This window comes from Oncorhynchus mykiss, chromosome 4 (genome assembly GCF_057628025.1).
Source record: "Oncorhynchus mykiss isolate SJ-2025 chromosome 4, ASM5762802v1, whole genome shotgun sequence".
Taxonomy (NCBI): Eukaryota; Metazoa; Chordata; class Actinopteri; order Salmoniformes; family Salmonidae; genus Oncorhynchus; species Oncorhynchus mykiss.
This window is the reverse complement of record NC_143025.1, coordinates 62,060,754-62,083,249: the sequence shown is the minus strand read 5'-3', so window position 1 is coordinate 62,083,249 and position 22,496 is coordinate 62,060,754. Positions and strand designations below refer to the sequence as shown.

Here is a 22,496-nt window from a genome sequence, read left to right as displayed (position 1 = left end):
CTCTAGTCCACAGTGTCAGTCCCTGGTGATCCTGGTTAAGGACAGAATATACATAGAACATCAGACCAGGGCTGGGCATGAGAGAGAAGCCCTGAGATGAAAACTGTCTGTCGAGTATTTCGCTATCACCATTGTCAGTCCTGCCACTGTTCATGGTGGCAGACAGCAACCTGTCTGTATGTCAGACTGATTAGTTCTGCCCGAGAGGGGAGAGCAGGAGAGCAGCTCAGACTGCCCCCCCCCCCCCCCCCCCCCCCCAAGACCTCTCGGCTCGCTGGTCAGCCAGCAGAGCTCAGTAAACTGTGATCATGAAGATTCTTTACACTATCACAAGTACTACGGTCTGAGGACTGAGCAGCCATTCTGAAATTGCTAAACAAGTTTGCAAAACCATTTTGTATATATCTCCCTCACAGCAGTTTGAGTGGCCTCTGACCGCAAGCCTGTTTTATGTTTTGGTGGGCCTGTGACTTTCTGAATGCTTAACTGCATCCGCAAACTACATATTTGTTTTTCTATCTCGCAAGTTCCGTTGTATGCACCAACTTCTGAATACACCCAGCTAAGGATCATTGAGCTTGATTTTCTTCTAAACTGAAACTAATTATCAGTTTACCGCTAATTAGTTGCGGGGGGGGGGCGATAATTGCCACAGATCAATTTTCTGAGAATATTTGGTATAGAAGTGTAAGACTTCATCCTAAATGGGATCCTGTACCCTACAAAGTGCACTACTTTTGACCCGTGCCCTATGGGTGGTGCAATATATAGGGTAATATTCAGAACGCACCTTGATTATGTATTCTCTGGCTTCATCCTCAGAACTCATTTTCACTGAGCTGTGAGATTGCTGCTGTTTTTTTCTCATGAGAAATGTCCTGTATGCTATTTTAAGAGCCTGAGTAAAACAAGGTGGTGGCAGATAGTGTTCCTACAACAGAAGGTTGGTGGCACATTAATTGGGCAGGACGGGCTTGTGGTAATGGATGGAGCGAAATTGTTGGAATGGTATCAAATTCATCAATCGCATGGTTTGCATGTGTTTGATGCCATTACATTTGCTCCGTTCCAGCCATTATTGTGAGCCGTCCTTCACTCAGCAGCCTCCACTGGTTCCTACTGATGTCTAATGAACTTATAGCTAGTGCTGATGCCTAGGGCTGGGCAACATTGCATATATTTTACACACACACACACACACACACACACTACCGTTCAAACGTTTGGGGTCACTTAGAAATGTCCTTGTTTTTGCAAGAAAAGCAAATATTGTACATATATTGTAATTATAGAACACTTGTGGATTTATATTAAGAAGCAAAGTGGAAAGTAACATTGTTGTCGTCAACATGTTGATTCTGCTGCATTGACCATGCAGACTGAAGCGGGAACCATCGCCAAATGATCTTGTGGTCGAGCAACACCAACTGCACTCCTTGAATGACAGGGTGGGTTTGGTGAGGGAGGGAGGGAGACAACTGAACTATCGGCGTAAACTATAAAAACAAAGTGGTGTATCACATTTAACAAACCAAACATTGAAATACTGTTTTATAGAAGGTAAAGTAAAAACCCAAACTGGTCCGCGCGTCAATACCGGTGCAGTTGAAGTCGGAAGTTTACATACACCGTAGCCAAATGCATTTACACTCAGATTTTCACAGTTCCTGACATTTAATCCTAGTAAAAATTCCCTGTCTTAGGTCAGTTAGGATCACCACTTTATTTTAAGAATGTGAAATGGCAGAATAATTGTGATTTATTTCAGCTTTCATTTCTTTCATCACATTCCCAGTGGGTCAGAAGTTTACATACACTCAATTAGTATTTGGTAGCATTGCCTTTAAATGGTTTAACTTGGGTCAAACGTTTCAGGTAGCCTTCCACAAGCTTCCCACAATAAGTTGTGTGAATTTTGGCCCATTCCTCCTGACAGAGCTGGTGTAGCTGAGTCAGGTTTGTAGGCTTTCTCAGTTTTTCCCACAAATTTTCAATATGAATGAGGTCAGGGCTTTGTGATGGCCACTCCTATACCTTGACTTTGTTGTTCTTCGGCCATTTTGCCACAACTTTGGAAGCATGCTTGGAGTCGTTGTCCATTTGGAAGACCCATTTGCGACCAAGCTTTAACTTCCTGAATGATGTCTTGAGATGTTGCTTCAATATATCCACATAATTATCCTTCCTCATGATGCCATCTATTTTGTGAAGTGCACCAGTCCCTCCTGCAGCAAAGCACCCCCACAACATGATGCTGCCACCCCCATGTTTCACGGTTAGGATGGTGTTCTTCAGCTTGCAAGCCTCCCCCTTTTTCCTCCAAACATAACGATGGTCATTATGGCCATACAGTTAGAAATATTCTCCAAAGGGTGTGCAGTTGCAAACCTTAGTCTGGCTTTATTATGGAGGTTTTGGAGTAGTGGCTTCTTCCTTGCCGAGCGGCCTTTCATGTTATGTCGAAATAGGACTTGTTTTACTGTTGATATAGATACTTTTGTACCTGTTTCCTCTAGCATCTTCACAATGTCCTTTTGCTGTTGTTCTGGGATTGATTTGCACTTTTCACACCAAAGTACGTTCATCTCTAGGAGACAGAATGCATCTCCTTCCTGTGCAGAATGACGGCTGCGTGGTCCCATGGTGTTTGTACTTGCTTACTATTGTTTGTAGAGCTGAACGTGGTACCTTCAGGCATTTGGAATTTGTTCTCAAGGATGATCCAGAATTGTGGAGGCCTACAATGTTTTTTCTGAGGTCTTGGCTGATTTCTTTTGATTTTCCCATGATATCAAGCAAAGAGGCACTGAGTTTGAAGGTAGGTCTTGAAATACATCCACAGGTCCACCTCCAATGGACTCAAATTATGTCAATTAGCCTATCAGAAGCTTCTAAAGCCATGACATCATTTTTTGGAATTTTCCAAGCTGTTTAAAGGCAACTGTGCATGTAAACCTCTGACCCACTAGAATTGTGATACAGTGAATTATATGTGAAATAATCTGTCTGTAAACAATTGTTGGAAAAATTACTTGTCATTGCCAAAACTATAGTTTGTTAACCAGAAATTTGTGGAGTGGTTGAAAAACAAGTTTTAGTGATTCCAACCTAAGTGTATGTAAACCTCCGACTTCTACTGTATAAATTAAAATACAGTATAACGCCAAGCCTTAATGATACCTATTGCCTATCTTCATCTTCATATACCTATCTTCATATACCAGATGAGCTTAGAGATGAATGATCCGGCAAGAATCAGGCACAGAGGTTAGCAGCACTGCGTGTGTCCCGGAGCCGTCACTAAGTGCTGCAGTATTGATCCCCAGTACCCAGCCCATTATTGGCCTCCTCCATTATCCTAGTCAAGCCGCCCAGACCTGGCTCCACACTGAGAGGACCACCTAGTGTCCTGCCTGCCTGCTGCCCTGTGGGGGAGTTACAATCAATCACCAGTCGCTACTCACTTGTCTGCTTTGCTGCCGGAGTCATTACTCCTTGTTGGTAAGCTCTTTGTTGTAAAAGAGAATGTGTTCTCAATGTCTTATCTAACCTGATTTAAATAAAGGGGAAAATATAAGTAAAAAGACAAGTGATTCTATTCATTCTATTTCTATGGATGTTTCCCTTTGACCTTATGTTGTGGCTATAGATCGAGGTTACACAGATTTGGTTGAAGGGTTTGTGCAGTAGGGTTGAGTCGATTTGGTTACATTTACAATTTTTTATTTCTATGGATTGATTTATAGCTCGTGCTTCATTACTCCATTACGGTTCATAACGTCAATAGTCATTCTACACAATGCCACAATGCCGATCCATTGTGTATGACTGGTTGCCTCTTGAAAAATGTAATTTCTTGACCCAAACCACCACCCGGAGTCAAGGAAAGAATGTTTCTATTTTATGTTGTTGCCACGGGTTTTTAAATACGATTTTCTTTTTTTTTCCTGGAAAGGTCCTGTTTGTCAACCCCAGAGTTAAACCCTGCCACTCACTGTCAGCCACCAACTGGGGAGGAATCCAAGAGCTGTGTCATGATAAAGACGAAATGTCACAGTAGACTCTCCATATTTCATATTTTTCATTTCCTGACAGCGCATCACTGTTGATGCTTAATTGATTTTCTAATGGAAGACATTAAATTGAAGTTAAAAAGCCAATGGCCAAGTGACTTATGCAGTTAACATTATGCACAGATGAGGTCAGGTGTGCCATTAGGTGTAATAGAATAAAAAAATAATGTTCTCATTGTACACTGCGTGTGAACGCTGAGTGATACCGTTGAAATTAGCACGGTAGTCCTTATTGCTGTGTCGTGCCTGCTGAGATAACTGTTCTGCATGCGTGTTAAGCCTTGCCATACCTCCTGTCACCCAGAGGCTTCTGTGCGTGTGTCTGGGTCTGTCTGTTCGTGCGTTTGTGTGCTCCCCTGCAGTCACCTTGGAGCGTTAGAGCCTTACTTCCAGACTGGCTCTGCTCTGCTGCACACCAGCCTAGGGCCACACTGCTATGGTCTAAGTTTTGACCATGGGGATTTCCAATGCAGGGAGTGTGGTCTTTGTTGTGATGTCACTGATCACTGCAGTCTCCCCATAGTTTGTCAATACTACAAGACATTGGTCTGAGTGGACTGTGCAATTGCGGAGGCAGTGGGGATGGCACAGTCCATCAGTCTGACATTTGCTACTGAAATTGTATATGGTTATATTATAAGAACAATGGTGCAACAAAAATACAAATATTATTTTATAAGAAAGGCGCTTTCTCCCACGTTGGATAGTGTTCACTGTCCGCAGTTCTGAAACATATCAGTGCACTGTTGTATTGGCACCTTTTCTTAGATGTGTTGCTTTGTTGATTTATACATAATAGCAAAGTTAACCAGCATATTGGTGTTGAGAACAATGCGGCGGAGGCAGCAGCGGAGTTAGGAGACTAGAAAACAGCCGTTGCCTTAATTGTCTAAGAAAAGTGAGGAGAGAGGAAACCCCAACTTAATTAGGTCTAATCTAGTGATGCACCGATATGACATTTTTGGCCGATACCGATATTCGATATTTTCCTTGCCAAAAGAAAAACCCTATAACTGATATTTATAATTTTAACGTTCTCCTAAGCATTCTAGTACAGTTAAATAGTTAACACACACACATGGACACAGTGGTCTAAGGCACTGCATCTGAGTGTTAGAGGCATCACTACAGTCCCTGGTTCGAATCCAGGCTGTATCACATCCGACCGTGATTGGGAGTCCCATAGTGCGGTGCACAATTGGCCCAGCATCGTCCTGGCCGTCATTGTAAATAAGAATTTGTTCTTTAACTGACTTGCCTAGTTAAATAAAGGTGACCCACGCACCACATTGACCAAAAACTTATTTTGTTGGCATTTACGTATGTCCCCATTACCAGTAAAACATAATCAAAACCTATTTATTTATGTTACTTGCTTTGCTGTTTTGTTGTTAATTTGTTCAGTCGTTTCATTCTCAACCAGGATTTCTATGGAACGCCGTTTGGGTCTTTGCGTGTCAAAAAAGATACACGTCAAATAACACGTCATAATCTGTTTCAGTAGCTATAGTTAGCTAGCTAACTATATAGCTCGGTGTCGTCTAAAATAACCTTCATTTATAAGACCGTTCTTATTTGATTAATGGTGGGCGGACCCATCTATGTGAAGTTAGCCACAATAAGGATTAGCCACAATAGTGGACTTTGAGGTTAGCTGTCAAAACAAAAGTATGGCATAATTATTCTATTTGTATTCATTTGCATTACTGTCAATTACACTTATTTTGAAGGATAACCGCAAATACCATTATTGTGCCTAATCCTTATTGTGGCTAGCTTTTCACAACACATAATCCGGTGCGGTCGAGCCTCACTAGCCAGATGAAGTTAGCTGGCTGCTTATAACGTTAGCTTTGCGCAACGGGTTAAGTTGCTGACTAGCTATTTATTTTCATGAACTGAAGTTCAATTTCAATGGGCGAACAACAAGTGGCAACCTAGCTAATACTTACTCACAAGGATTCCAAAATAATTGCTAAGAATAATGAAAATGACTGCAGGTTCTACTGATCATTGTTTTCAGGCTGTTTGTATTGGTGCTAGCTAGGGACCAAGCTAAAGTTAGCTACCCCAGAAGTTGCGGTCGAACAAATGATGCTTTATTACCAACGCGGTATTGTAAATATAATTTGTGGCTGGTGTTTGCTTGTTTGCAGACTTTTTTGTACAGCTTTGACAGTGCTACTGTATCTTTTCTGACAAGCAAAGACCCAAATGGCGTTCCATAGTATGAATGTCATGAAGCTAACCGTAGTGACGCTATTACTGTGTAACTCCGGTAGGGCTGAAAAATAGCGCACTTGGTGGTGTGTACCGGTGCTCGACCAGTCGGCGAAAGCCAACATCACCCACGACCGAGAGAAATTGATTGTCAAGGGCAATGAATTCCATTATCTTGGCTTTAATGGATTTCACCTTTTGGGTTGTCTCGCAGAAATTTTCTTCATCTTTCAAATGACTTGCTCGACTTGTTGACTGCTCGATCCACACAGCAGACATTGTGTGGGCTAGTTTAGGAATGCTGTGTTGCACTTATAATGCAACATTTTACGTAGCGTCCATTGCGTCATGTACCCGTTAAACTAAACATCGGCCGATACCGATGTTGGCATTTTTAGCAAATATCTGCCGATTTCCGATATGTTAACCGATATATCGTGCATCCCTAGTCTAATCAATAGTCTTTTAAATGTGCCTGGTTTCATAAATGATCATATCTACAGAAATAAGACAGATCCTGTTTGAGTGTTTTAATAGCCTACTGATTCCGTGAGCAACACAAGCCTCATGCAACCACATGTCGGATAAATGGTTTCCTGAATTTGGCTGTTTTTAATCTTTGCTCTGCTGTAACAAAGGCTTTATACTTTTTGTTGTTGTTGTTAGACCAGCCTCTCTGGTATTTATAATGTATTTAGTTTTGTTTACACTGTTCCAAATTGTCAGAAATAATATTTATAATAATGATAACCCTCCTTTTTCCTTGATCTCCTTATTGTTATTATTATTCCTATATGTAATACTCGACCATTGAATAATTTGCGTAAACAGTATGCCTAAAACGTTCTATTTCGGAAATTGCATTCACGAATAAATGCGACTGTTTTTGTGGTCTTTGCTGTAATAAAGGCTTTACAAAAATGTTTTTGACACTCTCTGCTACGCTTTATCATTTATTTAGTGTTCACATTGTTCCAAACGGTCAGAAAAATTGTGTTGTAATTTTACAACACCTGTTTGGCACACATAATATGCTCGCATCGCTTGCTCCTGACCTTTTTCTTGAGCTCCAGAATTTTTCACTAGTCAAATTTGTTCCACACATCTGATGTCCCCTTTTACCTCCTGCGCAACCAGTAAACATTCCCCCGTCTCAGGGTTATTTGTCACGTCCTCTGCATCCATTTAGCTCTCACGTGTTACGGTGTTCATAGTTTGTTATTACCAATTTACTGATGTGATTATGATATTGGTCACATGCATACATGTGTCACCTAAAGAGAGCAAGTGTTGAGGGAATAGGGATCGTTTTTCCTAAACAAATGAGGGATTTTGGTAACAACTTTTTAGTCAGAAATGGCTGTAGTTGTGTTGCAGCTTCAGCAACAGACAGCGCAATATACACTGATGTTCTGTGGTGGTTGCTGCAGGAGGACAGAGCGACAATGGGTTCTAGTCACACAGTCACTCACTGTTTTATTTTTACACAAAGCAGCAAGTCTGAGCCAGGCCCAGCACAATCAAATCAATTGTGGTCAGACTCCCTCTTGTCGTTTGTGGGTTAATTATTTAATCAAACAATTTGCTTAAAGCATCAGACAAGCTCAGTGCATATAGTTGAGATTTGATTAAAACGCATAGGATGTGTTTATATATGGAAAAATATGTCTTAAAATTTCGATTGGTCGAAAGAACAGATGACTCTGTCAACCAAGATTTATTTTTGTCGGGACAGCCCTAGTGAATACACAGCTGTAACTGTCCCTACTCCCCAGCGTTCATTGGAAATCTAAAATGCTTTTACGACGTAGATGCCTTTCTCTGACTGTTTTATAATTCTTCCTGCTTTTTTAAAGTGCTTCAGAGCCCACAACAACTGTAAAACACTGGTGAGGTCCCATGGGGAACCTAATCATTACGCTGCTAGTGACAACAGGTCACGACTCACACCATTTTAATGTGTTTCATCCCAGATTAGCCAAGAGTAGCAAAGTTCGAGTCTGTTGTTGTTGCTGCTTCTCTGAATTTTCACTAATTACTGTATTCCCACTCCTCATTTTTGTTTGTTTTGAAGCCATCTTAATTTGTGGTGGTGCACTTCCCTGGTGCATGTTATAGATTTTATGTCCGTGTATGTATAGATTCCTTCCAAGTCCCTCGGTTGAATTGCTCGCTAAGAGCTCGTCTATAATGCACTTGATTGTGGCTTGTCTTGTTCTCAACAGGCTTTTCCTTTTCCACACACAAAGAATATTTCCTTCATTGTATCCAGTCCTATCTAATGAATTCAGTGTACTGAGGCTATATGATACATTCTTTTGTGGGATTAATTAATTAATTTGTTTTTATTTATTAATTAATTTGTTTGTTTTTTATGGGACAGGTCCCAAGACTCTAGTTATAATTTTTTTTTAAATTATACATTTTTTGTTTTCCAATACAAAAAGACAGAGATATGAACATTTACTGTAGTGTTGAATAGAATCACACATTTGGAGGCCCAAACAGAACTTAACTCGTATACAGTACCAGTCAAAAGTTTAGACATTTCTACTCTTTTCTACATTGTAGAATAATAGTGAAGACCTCAAAACTATGAAATAATACATGGAATCATGTACTATCCAAAAATCAATGATAATATGATAATAATCCAAATATATTCATATTTGAGATTCTTCAAAGTAGCCACCCTTTGCCTTGACATCTTTGCACACTCTTGGACTTCACCTGGAATGCTTTTCCAACAGTTTTGAAGGAGTTCCCACATGCTGAACACTTGTTTGGCTGCTTTTCCCCCACTCTGCGGTCCAACTCATCCCAAACCGTTTCAATTGGGATGAGGTCGGGTGATTGTGGAGGCCAGGTCATCTAATGCAGCACTCCATCACTCTCCTTCTTGGTCAAATAGCCCTTACATAGCCTGGAGGTGTGTTTTGGGTCATTTTCCTTTTGAAAAACAAATGGTAGTCCCACTAAGCGCAAACTAGATGGGATGGCGTTTCGCTGCAGAATACTGTGGTAGCCGTGCTGGTTAAGTGTGCCTTGAATTCTAAATAAATCAAGACCGTGTCACCAGCATAGTACCATCACACCTCCTCTTCCATGCTTCAAGGTGGGAACCACACATGCGGAGGTCATCCGTTCACTACTCTGCGTCTCACAAAGAGACGGCAGTTGGAACCAAAACTCTAAAATTTGGACTCATCAAACCAAAGGACAGATTTCCACTGGTCTAATGTCCATTGCTCGTGTTTCTTGGCCCAAGCAAGGTTCTTCTTCTTATTGGTGTCCATTTAGTAGTGTTTTCTTTGCAGCAATTCGACCATGAAGGCCTGATTCACGAAGTCTCCTCTGAACTGTTGATGTGTCTGTTAATTGAACTCTGAAGCATTTATTTGGGCTGCAATCTGAGGTGCAGTTAATTGCTGATTTCTGAGGCTGGTAACTCAAATGAACTTATCCTCTGCAGAAGAGGTTACTTTGGGTCTTCCTTTCCTGTGGCGGTCCTCATGAGAGCCAGTTTCATCATAGCACTTGATGGTTTTTGTGACTGCACTTGAAGACACTTTCAAAGTTGTTGAAATTTTCCGTATTGACTGACCTTCATGTCTTTAAAGTAATGATGGACTGTCATTTCTCTTTGCTTTGTCACAACACAACTGATTGACTCAAACACATTAAGAAGGAAAGAAATTCCGCAAATTAACTTTTAAGAAGGCACACCTGTTTAATTGAAATGCATTCATGAAGCTGGTTGAGAAAATGCCAAGAGTGTGCAAAGCTGTCAAGGCAAATGGTGGCTACTTTGAATAATCTCAAATATAAAATATATTTGGATTTAACACTTATTTTGTTTTGGTTACTACGTGATTCCATATGGGTTGTTTGATAGTTTTATTGTAAAATAAAGAAAAATCCTTGAATGAGTAGTTGTCAACTCTTGACTGGTACCAGTCAAAAGTTTGGACACACCTACTCATTCAAGGGTTTAATCAGCACAGTTCCTAAGTAATTTCAATGCAGTGTTATGACTGAAAGAAGAGTCTTCAACTATAACGTGCTTTTTTGAGATCTCCTGGCTGTGCTGTTGAGGAACTAGAGCAAGCATGCTTGTTTGTTTTTTTTTTTGGACCACAACCCTGCAACACAATTACTGTTGTTTTTTTACGCAATCCAACAACAGTCTATTATAAATTGCAATCTGGGTCAGGTGGGCATAATTTGAAAGCCTGTTGTATGGCCGACATGACTAGCTAAGTTATAACATACAACATTAAAGTCTTAGGCTTTCACAATGCATTTCAGGGACATTTAGGTGTGCATAGAAAGGGGTCATGAGGGCATTCAGGTGCTTGTGCCACTGTTCAGAACAAGTCAGGGTATTTTTATTTATTTTTTATTTAACCTTTATTTAACTAGGCATGTCAGTTACGAACAAATTCTGAAAAACATCCCCACAGCCTGATGCTGCCACCCCCATGCTTCACCATAGGGACAGGTTTTCTCCAGACGTGACACTTGGCATTTTAGGCCAAAGAGTTCAATCATGGTTTCATCAGACCAGAGTCTTATTTCTCATGGCCTGCGAGTGCTTTAGGTGCCTTTTGGCCAACTGCAAGCAGGCTGTCATGCCTTTTACTGAGGAGTGGCTTCCGTCTGGCCACTGTACCATAAAGGCCTGATTGGTGGAGTGCTGGTTGTCCTTCCGGAATGTTCTTCCATCTCCACAGAGAACTCTATAGCTCTGTCAGAGTGACTATCGGGTTCTTGGTCACCTCCCTGACCAAGGCCCTTCTCCCCTGATTGCTCAGTCTTTGTGGTTCCAAACAACTTCCATTTAAGAATGATGGAGGCCACTGTGTTCTTGGACCTTCAATGCTGCACAAATGTTTTTGTACCCTTCCCCAGATCTGTGCTTCGATACATTCCTGTCTCGGAGCTCTACGGACAGTACTTCCCAGATATAGGTCCAGTGTATTGGAAATTTCAGTTGTGGTGGTGGGCAAATCTGCACTAATCAAATGATTCCTGGTAGTCCTCTTCCCACACATGTCTCAAGTACGCCATGAGAATAGCATGGTTTGCCACATCTGTGGATTCATCCAGTTGCAGGGCATAGTAGTCATTTGCTATGCGCTCTGTGGTCTGGCACGTTCTGTCCTCAAGAACAGTCTCATTTTATTGGATTAGTGCGTGTGGCGTAAAAGCTCAGAGTCAGAATGTAGCTATCTCGGACACACGGTGTATGTGTAATGCCAGCAACAATAAGCAATGCACTGTACGCCAATGTGTAGCAGTAGTGTATCAGAACAAAAGTTTAAAAAATATATATAATACTAATCTTCACAAATGTTCTTTGAAAACCTCATCCGTAGAATAATTCACGACATATCCAAGGACCCAAATGTGGGTCGCAACCCACCATTTGAGATTCGCTGGTCTAAGATCCCTCCCGATGTGTTCTCCAATCACAAAAAGTATTTTGTCGTTATCCTTGCAGCGGGATTGAAAACAGTGGATCCAATATTTTGTGTTGTTTACTTGTTAAACAAAATGTCTTTCTTTTGAGCAATTGTATTAGTTTAAAATAATATGTATGTTTTGAGCATACAATTATAGCTCAGTATGTGTATTATTTTATACAGTCGTTTTCGCTCATCTTTATCAAAGGATCCAATATTTCCGGACCCCACTGTGTCGGCCTGGGATAAAACTTGTGTTGTCGGGGTGTATAATATCATAAATATATTATTTAAAACGCTTTGGCAATATTTTTTTGTCAACACCTACAGCGGCCACAGAGATGAGACAACATCTGTGGCCACTCTTTTTTTCCCCCATGATCAGACCTATAGTATCCTCATACAATGTTTGTGGGACATTTGCAACAGAAGCAGCGCTAGTCTGGCACAGTACGAATACAATTGTATTATTTATCCATCAGGCCTGGGAGCCTTGTTGTTTGGAATATTGTGCCATCGCTGTACTAAACTTTAGAGGAGATATCAAGGCATCGAGCGCAACTGCTGCCCCTCTGTCTAATTTAGGAAGTTCAAATTTGGTGAGAAAGCACTTTAATAATTTGTGGCTCAGCAGGATCACATTTTGATTGATGTAGCTCTGAGTAAAACTGTGCAAAGCATTTATTGATTTCCCCAGGTCTGTTACAATTTTACCATTCCGGTCTTTCATTTTATGAATAGCTTGAGTTGCTTGTGTATGCCGTAGCTGCCTTGAAAATCATTTATGCGGTTTGTCACCCAGTTCAAAATATATTTTTTCATTCTATCAAGTAAATAGGCTACCTATTTCTAAAGGATGCTGTTGTACTCATATTTCAACACTTTGATCTTCTCAAGGACTTCATTCGAGGAATTGTTGCTCCCCTAACTCTTGTTCGATTTCTTTCCCCCTAGTATTGGCGTGTTTCTTCCTCTCCGATGTATATGAAAAAATGTGTCCTCTAATCACAGCTTTGAGAGGTTCCCAAAAGATAGTCATCAACATCCCCGTGTTAGCTCAAAGGGAAAATAAGTAATCTGCTCCTTCAAATACTGACAGAAAGCCTCATCATTCAACAGGTAAGCATCTTAGCGCCACAGTCACCGACCTGCAGACATATTGTCCAGTTTCAGCACCATGGAGAGTGGAGAATGGCCTGTGATTTATAATCGGGTGAAATGTAACAGCCACAGCAAAAAAAGTGCTCAATTCTGGAATATGAGTTATGAACTGACAAAAATAAAAAATAATCCCTATCTGTTGGAATCGTCAGTTTCCAAATATCGGCAATGTTAAGGTTTGTCATTGTATTTAGACAAACACTGACATTTGATTGTTGACCTTGATAGCTGTTTATCTAAAAGAGGATCCAAAATACAGTTGAAGTCTCCACTCACAATAACATTTGTATCCAATATATTTGTTATGGACGTAAATACCCTTTGGAAAAATAATGGATCATCGAAGTTGTGACCATATAAATTAACCAAGATTATTGGTATCCAATTCAGTGTACCAACCACAATAATATACTGGCAGTAGGATCTGAAATCAAGGATGAGTAAATAAAAGGAATAGCTACCCTCCTCGCTTTTGCATCAGAATTTGACTGGTATATCTGACCAATCCAGCCGACTTGTAGTTTGGTCCGAGCCATGCATTTTTTATGAGTTTCCTGAAGAAACACCATGACACCGGACAGTGATTTTAGATGCTCTGCAAAAAAACTAAAAAACATCTTAACTCTCACGGAGATTATGAGTGGGACTAAAACCTGATCGGATAAACAATAACATCTCACCAATCATAAGTTTCATCGTAATGAATATCGGCAAGAAATTCAAAAACAGTACTGGCCTATATTTGGCCATTTAGCCATCGGACACGACAGGTTTGGTTCCTCAGCCAGAGAGCTTGCTTGCCAATAACAATTTGGCTTCTTTTGGAGTATCAAACAAGCGCAATGATCCCTCGACTGTCACCTTGAACCTGGCTGGGAAAAGGAATCCATATCGGATGTTGGCTGCCCTGCCTTTTTTGCGCAGTTCATCATAATATTTCAGTTCGTTCCTCACCTTCAAAGTAAGATCTGGGTAGAAGGACACCCTAGCTCCATTATAGTTGAGGGGATCTGCAGGCGTGCGATGAATGGCATTGGTGGTGCGCCCTTGACTGGCTTTGGTGTGGATGATTTGTGTGTGCGATCGGTCAGGATGTGTGTTTTGAAGTTTTCACTCCCCAGCAGGGCCGGTATCAGCTCCGATTTACAAACTCAGTGGGCCTCCCTTTCTCTACCTGTTTCCCAAAGGTTTGGATGTTCTGCTATCGTGAATGCAATTTAAGCATTTCCAGGCAGGTTTTCAGCTGAATTTTTTTTAAAATTTTTTTTAAGTTTAACGTTTTGCACTGTTTCTCAATGTCCTGTAGCCTGGCCTCGTGATCGTCTGCTTGACCTCATGCACCTTTCATTCACAGTTCCGGTCATAGTTCCAATATTCTTTGAGATAGCAGCCAACTGTGTCTACCTCCTCACTTAATTTGTTTATAGCAACCAGTAGGTTGCTCTGAGTGAGTTCTGAGGGGGAGCTCTTGGGAGCAAGCATCTTCAGCTAACTCCTTGTGGGTCGGCGATATTAGCATCGATTCATAGTCCGTCTTGTCCAAAGTACCTTGTTTAGTTTATTTTTGGTGCCTTTTCATCTTGTCAGATAATGTTTGAATTTATAGGTCGTGAGCGATTAAGATAAATATGCATTATTTATTTTTTTCAAAATTGAGCAGAGCTCTAACTATCCACATTTATCCCATAGCACGCTTTCTAGTGTTTATTTAAATTTAATTTTTTTTACCTTTATTTAACTAGGCAAGTCAGTTAAGAACAAATTCTTATTTTCAATGACGGCCTAGGAACAGTGGGTTAACTGCCTGTTCAGGGGCAGAATGACAGATGCCGCCCCGGCAGGGTAGCCTAGTGTCCCTCGGGATTAATTAAATTGGGTTATTTAACTTCGTGCATATATTTGTCATGCTTTGTTTAATCTGTCCCTTGTGTCATTTTTGGCTTTTCTGGCTGTATGAACAAAATGCCATGGCATTAATTATGTTAATTGACTCCTATTGATCTTTGTACTTTGCCGGGTCAAGTGAATTTGAATGCGCTTTTCAAACTTTCAAAAGGGCTTTGAATTTCGATTTTAAGAGCGCAAATCAAAACGTAAAAGGTAAGGTTGGAGAAACTTGGTATTTTTTACTCTAGACTATCTCTGGCAGCAGGCATACTGTACCCAGTGAACTGTACCTGAACAGTCTAGAGGACTGCACATGCCCAGAATAACTGTTTTGAATCACTTGTAGCTGTCTCACACCACCGTGTTCTTCCCCCTATGACACACAGATAGTGTAAAATTGTTTGGCTTTGATACCAGTTGTTGTTCCAGGAACATTACGCTCTGCTTTGAGTTGCTGTGAATTGGATAGAATTCAATCTTTTCATCCAGTGACGCTGTGTTGTGAAATGCGCAGGAACTGCTTCAACGAGCCAAAGTCTAGCCCAGGGATGGGCAACTTTAATGAGGGTGGGGCCCAGAAAATTCTAAACTCCCCATGACGGGCCTCGGTGGCTCGCGGGTCTGCGTAACCACATCCATACCCACACATGCAGTCAGAGCCCCCCCCCCCACAAACAAAAGTGATGGCTAGACTGAGTTGTCAATCTAAAAACAATTATCTGACATGGGCTAATTGACTGTCAGTGACTGACATAACAAGATAAAATCTGCTGATGCGCAACCAAATTTCGAAATTGCACCATAAGTTAAGACATCGAGTGAATCTCTCCCCCCCCCCCCCCCAAAAAAATTTTTTCTGAAAGCTGCTGTAGTTTAAACACATTCTTAATTGTAATGTAATCGGCAACTTTGAGTCTGAGCATAATTGCACCTTGAGTCTGAGCATAATACATTTGAATTCAAAATGCAATAAATCTTCTTAAAAGAAAATAACTAAACTCTCGCTTTTCGCTCACGGGGTGTTTACATAATCCCCTCTGCCCACCATCCATTCATAATAGCAGTAATTATATTTGTCTTCACAAAGCTCAACCAAAGTTACTGAAGCCTAGCAGGCAGGCGCGGGAGTGTGTGCATCCCAAATGGCACCATATTTCCTATGTAGTGCACTACTTTCAACCAGAACCATATGAGCTCTGGACCAAAGTAGTGCACTACATAGGGAATAGGGAGCCATTTGGGACACATTCGTTGTCTTTAGAGGTTGTGTGTGAAGATTTCCAGAGTTGGAGGCGAGCCATGTCACCAAGGCGGCTGCATTATACGGCTGCTGAAGTGTCTCATTCTCAAAAAATTTATCAAACAGCACTGTAATAAGCCCTCAGAGCAGCACATTTTGAGAAGTGAGGTATTATTCCCTGAGCTGTTTTATAGAAGTTTCAGTTGATGGTCCTCAGTCCCTACACAGTGATGTTCTACTCAGCTATGATTCCTACTAGCACCCAAGAGGTATAACGGTGCAGCATATAAATATACACTAAGTGTACGAAACATTAGGAACACCTTCCTAATGTTGAGTTGCACCCCATTTTGTCCTCAGAACAGCCTCAAATCATTGGGGCATGGACTCTACGAAGTGTCGAAAGCAGTCCACAGGGATGCTGGCCCGTGTTGACTCCAATACTTCCCACAGTTGTGTGAAGTTAGCTGGTGGACCATTCTTGATACACACTGGAAACTGTTGAGCATGAAAAACTCCTGCAGCATTTTCAGTTCTTGACACACTTCAAACCGGTGAGCCTGGCACCTACTACCGTACCCCATTCAAAGGCACTAAAATCTTTTGTCTTGCCCATTCACCCTCTGAATGGCACACATACACAATCCATGTCTCAATTTTCTCAAGGCTTAAAAATCCTTCTTTACTGGTCTTCCCCCCTTCATCTACACTGGTTTGAAGTGGATATAACAGGTGACAATCAATAAGGGATCGTACAGTAGCATTCACCTGGTCAGTCTATACTTGATGGTTCCCCGTAGATTAGCAATGTATTGATTCAGAGTCCCCCGGTGTTGTGTGGCCACTTTATAGATGATGCCGTCACATGCACGAGCGTCCCGTGCGGCCGATTGGCTTGCAGAGAGCGTGTTTTCTTCTTGCCGGGGTGTAAGAAGCTTTAAATGTCAACCAGTTGTTACTCGCATGCGTTTTGTTCTTGTGAAATTTTCCGAACATGAAGTGCTAAAGGAAAAATCCACTCCTTCAAAACCCACTCATTCCTATAATTTACATTTGTGAACAAATGTTTAATTTCGTTGTTATATGGTTGGTAGCAACTTGTGGAAGTCTGTTGCAGCTCAAGTCGACTACAAAACCTACATTGCAAAGCACTCTATGGGCTGGCTAGCTAGCTAACGTAGCTGCATACAATAATACCAAAGTCAATATCAGTAGTAGCTAGTTAGCTATAAAATCGCCTCAACAAACTGCACTGTCAATTTAGGAGTCTACAATCTCACCATGTTCAGTCATTCGCAACATGCAATGCACCCTGGACTGAAGAGGCAGACAAGTAGGAGAAATGTGTTAGACCCTCTGTTAAATGACAAATGTATCATAGTAGGAATATCGTTATGACATCGGCCAGTATTGAAATCTGACATGTATCATAGATGTTTTCGCAATCTAAAAGTCGTATTCCTATTGACTTGTGTAGTAAGAGCAGCTTTATCGCAATGCTACTTCATACCGGTCAGATTTATGCCTGCTTGAACGGCAATAGCTCAGAAACATAAAATGACCCAGTGAATCGATAGAACATCGCTCAGAAATGCAAAAAAAAAACAATATAACCATCATAATGGGTGAATTTTTACTTTAAGCATTGAGCTGCTACCCTGGGGCACAAAAATATGTATGGCCCTGCAAATGGCTCCCTATTTAGTGCACTACTTTCAGCCAGGGCATAGGGCTCTGGTCAAAAGTAGTGCACTATGTTGGGTATAGGCTAAAGTGCTGCAGCTTTATCTCCAACCTTACAGGCTGGCTTCAGGCTTGCATTTCAGTATTTCTCAGTTCTGCTGAGAACATTATGTCACAACAATCTTTCTCTGCAAGCTTCTGTCTGTCTCTATTTCTCTCTGTGGGTCTCTTTTCATTCTCTCTTTTTCTCTCTTTCATTTGGCTTCTTGGAGTGTAATTTCAGCAAGATCTGAAAAGCCACAATCTATGTCAATGCTGTTTGCATGTAGGCTAGGCTACATCAAAGAGGATGATCATAGTGAATGTTGAAGATGATGTATAGGCTGTGCTGCAATTAACGCTCATCAGCCGCCTGTCAGCCCCTCCAGCAGTCCGTTCCTGCTAATGAGTGACTGTAGTTGGTGTTTTTTAATGAAGCACATCCAAGCAGATAGGACTGCCACTGGATTGCAAATGAAGGCTGCTATTGTTACTCTGCAGCGCTCTAATCTGATTACTACGTCATTATTTATTTTCCTTCTATTTCGTTCACTTTAGGGAAAATTATTCTCTGTGCGCTTTTCTTGCTGCAGAATTTTGGTGGCGTTTTGTGTTCTCTTTGCTGTATGAATAACTAAGGGCTTTGAAATTTGAATTTGGACTTGACTTGGATTTGACTTCCCGGAACAAGAATTGAGATCAGTGCCTTTCTTGCTGTATGAAGCGATGGTTGAAGACACTAAAGTGCTGTGCTTATTTTACTAACTGTCAGTCTCAGCTCCCTCCACCCTGCCAGACTGGGAAGTGGCTGGGCTGACTAGGCTGCGGTGAATCGTTGACATAACGATTTGAGCGTGTAGAATAGATTTGTAGTTGTAATAGCGTTGGCTAAGTTGTAACTTAATATTTGTGAGCAATAATTGCATCTGCATTGCTTTAGCTCCCTACCGTGACAAAAGCTTTGTAGATGTGCAAACAGTGATTTGCAAGGAGAGAGGGAGAGAATGAGCTCTTGGAGGTGGATCCTGTTTCTTCTAACCAATCAGATGAAGTTTTCATAGACCACCAAGTCTCGATATTAAGGTTTTTCCACTTGTCCGCGGCAAGTAAAAAAATATATATATATTTTTTAAAGTCAGACGACCAGAATATAGATTTCAGTTGTCCGAATGGATGGTAACAAATCACAATATCAAACAATTACTCCGATCAGAATTGGATCAGGCAGCACACAGCAGGGCAATGCACGGTTGACATTGAGTAAATTGCCTATATTCCTATTGGCTATAGCATATTTTAATAAATATGTTATTTATACCAAGCAACAGAACAATGTAGACGGAGCTAAGAGTCTCACTAAAGCAGCCAAAATATCCGGTCAGAAAAAAAAATAATAATCTCACTCACTCTCACACACACATGGCGGATGATCTGGGCCAATAGCCCAAGTTTTTATTTTATTTTATTTTTATAGTGGACACTCCAGTGTCTTATTGTTATAGACGCCCAAATGTTCTATTGTCTCTCGATTTCATATGAATATGCCTTGGCCTACTAAACCACTGGTTCAGTTTAATGCATGCTAGATTACTCCTTTTCATTAAACTGTCCCCCTTTTTTGTGTCAGATGGTCCAACACCATCCTCATACAATTTCTTTAATTTTTATAATCTTAGGTTGTAAACTAATTCTCATTTCTGGAAAAGGCATCAAATAAAGGTTCAAATCCAGGTCGTGTGACATGATTAACCAAAACACAGGTTCCTTATACAGAGAATGGGAGGACAGACTTACTTTCGTAAGTATTAATTGATGACCCAGATGGAGGCACACACTCGTGATATCTGGGCACCAGTCTAAATTTTTCTGTTTTTCAAACGCTATATACCTCTTGATTATGATTTATACCTGAATTGGGGTAGAGTAACTGTGTTGATATCAAACTAGAAGAAGAAACTACTACTGAATAGTAGCACGGGAGACTTCTGAAACAAACTCTGGCCAGCCAACACTAATGTATACAACTCGGAAAACATTAAGATACTTTCGCTAAGCGTTTGCCCGAAAACACTTGTTTGAAGTTGAAATCACAGCAGGAGACTTGTACTTTTGAGTTACAGCAGCGCACTGACGATATGCAGCGGAAAAGCAAGGGATCGAATGGGCCTAAATGAAGGGTCAAATAATACATTTTTAGAGGGGGTAGTGGCTGTCTGTGACCAACTTTGTGGTCTTGTGGTTAGTGTCTGCCCTGAGATTGGAAGTTTGATCCCCGTCTGAGTTAACCAAAGACTGTAGACCCAATGTGTCTCAGCATGGCACTCAGCATTAAGGAGATGCTGTTCCGGCTCGCACAAGCCAAGGCTCGTGAGATGCTACTTAATTAATTTACTGAAGGGCTGTCTGGCTCTCCTAGGCCTCCAGGTTATGCCGTTATTGGGTCAGTTTGTACTGAGCTGTTTGGTCCCCCAAGACAGGATGGTGCTCGTGGTCAACTGGTAGGTTCACAGGAGATGTTGCAATCCCAGTCCAATAGTGCATATCACACGGCTTTTTTGGATCTGCTTGCATTAAGACTAATTTATTGATACTGTTTTAACCCCTATTTAGGATGATTTTTTTTGACTGTCCTTAGTACAGCTGTCTTACCCCATTATGTAACTCAAAAAAAAAAACGTTTTGACCCATTGTTTTTGTTGTCATAAGTCGTTGTATTGCTTGTACCAACTGAGCCATATATTTTAAAACATTGTCCTCGCATCCATAGTTTAGATAGCATAGTAGCCCACACATGTATAGTCATTTTTCTCCTAATTGTATTGTCACGGTCTTAGTCTCATTACTTAAAGGGCTTTGAAAACAATGAACACAATATTGGGATGCAAACCAGGTGCTTGAAGGATCTTCTGGGCCTTTCCCAGTCATGGTGGACAAAATGTGCATCTCACCGAAGACCACTTCTGAATTGGGTTAGGATATGGTGGTAGTACTTCATGGGAGTTGGTGGTGCAGAGGGCCTAGTAGAAGAGAATGCGGCCCTTTTCACTCAGTAGTCTTTTGGAAGCAGGAACAAAGCTAGGTCCCTTTTGGTTCTCACTGGCAAAGACTGTGTCCTGCACCCTGATGGTAGGAAGGTGCACTGGTCAAACATTACGATACTAAAACCCATAGACAAATGTCTTGAAACAGAGCAATTACACAACTTGGGTTAGTGTTGATATTTCATGTTCGTCTCACTAATACCAATCTTCCCCAAAGATAGTAAATTAACACATTTTAATCTTATACCTACAGTGCCTTCGGAAAGTATTCAGACCCCTTGACTTTTTCCACATTTTGTTACGTTACAGCCTTATTCTAAAAAAATATTTTTAAAACTCAGCAATCTACACACAATACCCCATAATGACAAAGCTAAAAAAAAAAAAAAAAACTTTTAGACATTTTTGCACAACAGGTTTTATTTATGTAAGTATTCATTAGCTCAGGTGTATCCTGTTTCAATTGATCATCCTTGAGATGTTTCTACAACTTGGAGTACAGCTGTGGTAAATTCAGTGTATTTGGACATGATTTGGAAAGGCACACACCTGTCTATATAAGGTCCCACAATTGACAGTGCATGTCAGAGCAACAACCAAGCCATGAGGTCAAAGGAATTGTTCGTAGAGCTCCGAAACAGGATTGCGTCGAGGCACAGATCTGGGGAAGGGTACCTGCAGCATTGAAGGTCCCCAAGAACAGTGTCATCCATCATTCTCAAATGGAAGAAGTTTGGAGCCACCAAGATTCTTCCTAGAGCTGGCCGCCTGGCTAAACTGAGCAATTGGGGGAGAGTACTCACTTAACTAATCTTCATTGACACCTGCTGTATACCATGAGAATAAGACCATTTTGACCCATTCGCCTAAGATGTTAGGTGTGTGGCATTATAATATACAGTGCCTTTAGAAAGTACTCAGACCCCTTGACTTTTTCCACATTTTGTTATGTTACAGCTTTATTCAAAAATGTATTAAATTGTCCCCCCCCCCCCCCCAAATCTACACACACAATACCCCATAATGACGAAACAAAAACAGTACTTTGTTGATGCACCTTTAGCAGTGATTACAGAGTCTTCTTGGGTATGACGCTATAAGCTTGGCACACCTGTATTTGGGGAGTTTCTCCTATTCTCTGCAGACTCTCTTCAACACTGTCAGATTGGATGGGGAGCATTGCTGCACACCTACATACTTCTGTGTATTGATTTTAAGAAAGGCATTGATGTTTATGGTTAGGTACACGTTGGAGCAACGACAGTCCTTTTTCCGCGAATGCGCACTGCACCGATTATATGCGGCGCACTGCACCGATTATATGCGACGCAGGACACGCTAGATAAACTAGTAATATCATCAACCATGTGTAGTTAACTAGTGATTTATTGATTTATTTTTATATAAGATAAGTTTAATGCTAGCTAGCAACTTACCTTGGCTTCTTACTGCATTCGCGTAACAGGTAGGCTCCTCGTGGAGTGCAATGAGAGGCAGGTGGTTAGAGCGTTCGACTAGTTAACTGTAAGGTTGCAAGATTGAATCCCCGAGCTGATAAGGTAAAAATCTGTCGTTATGCCCCTTAACAAGGTAGTTAACCCACCGTTCCTAGGCCGTCATTGAAAATAAGAACGTGTTCTTAACTGACTTGCCTAGTTAAATAAAGTTTTTTTTTTTTTTTAAATCG

At 41.0% G+C, this 22,496-nt stretch overlaps 1 protein-coding gene across 3 annotated transcripts in view; it reads left to right on the top strand.

Annotated features, from left to right (window-relative positions):
• rngtt (RNA guanylyltransferase and 5'-phosphatase) overlaps positions 1-22,496 on the top strand; it is a 146,838-nt gene that overhangs the window by 39,466 nt on the left and 84,876 nt on the right. The window contains exon 12 of one of the 3 annotated variants that reach the window (XM_090232496.1): positions 3,956-7,214. The exons of the other annotated variants lie outside the window; for them this stretch is intronic. Within the exon in view, the coding sequence (XP_090088622.1) occupies positions 3,956-4,060 (105 nt within the window). The 3' untranslated portion in view covers positions 4,061-7,214. Of the gene's footprint in view, positions 1-3,955; positions 7,215-22,496 lie in introns of those variants that run through there. 3 annotated transcript variants of the gene reach the window in all.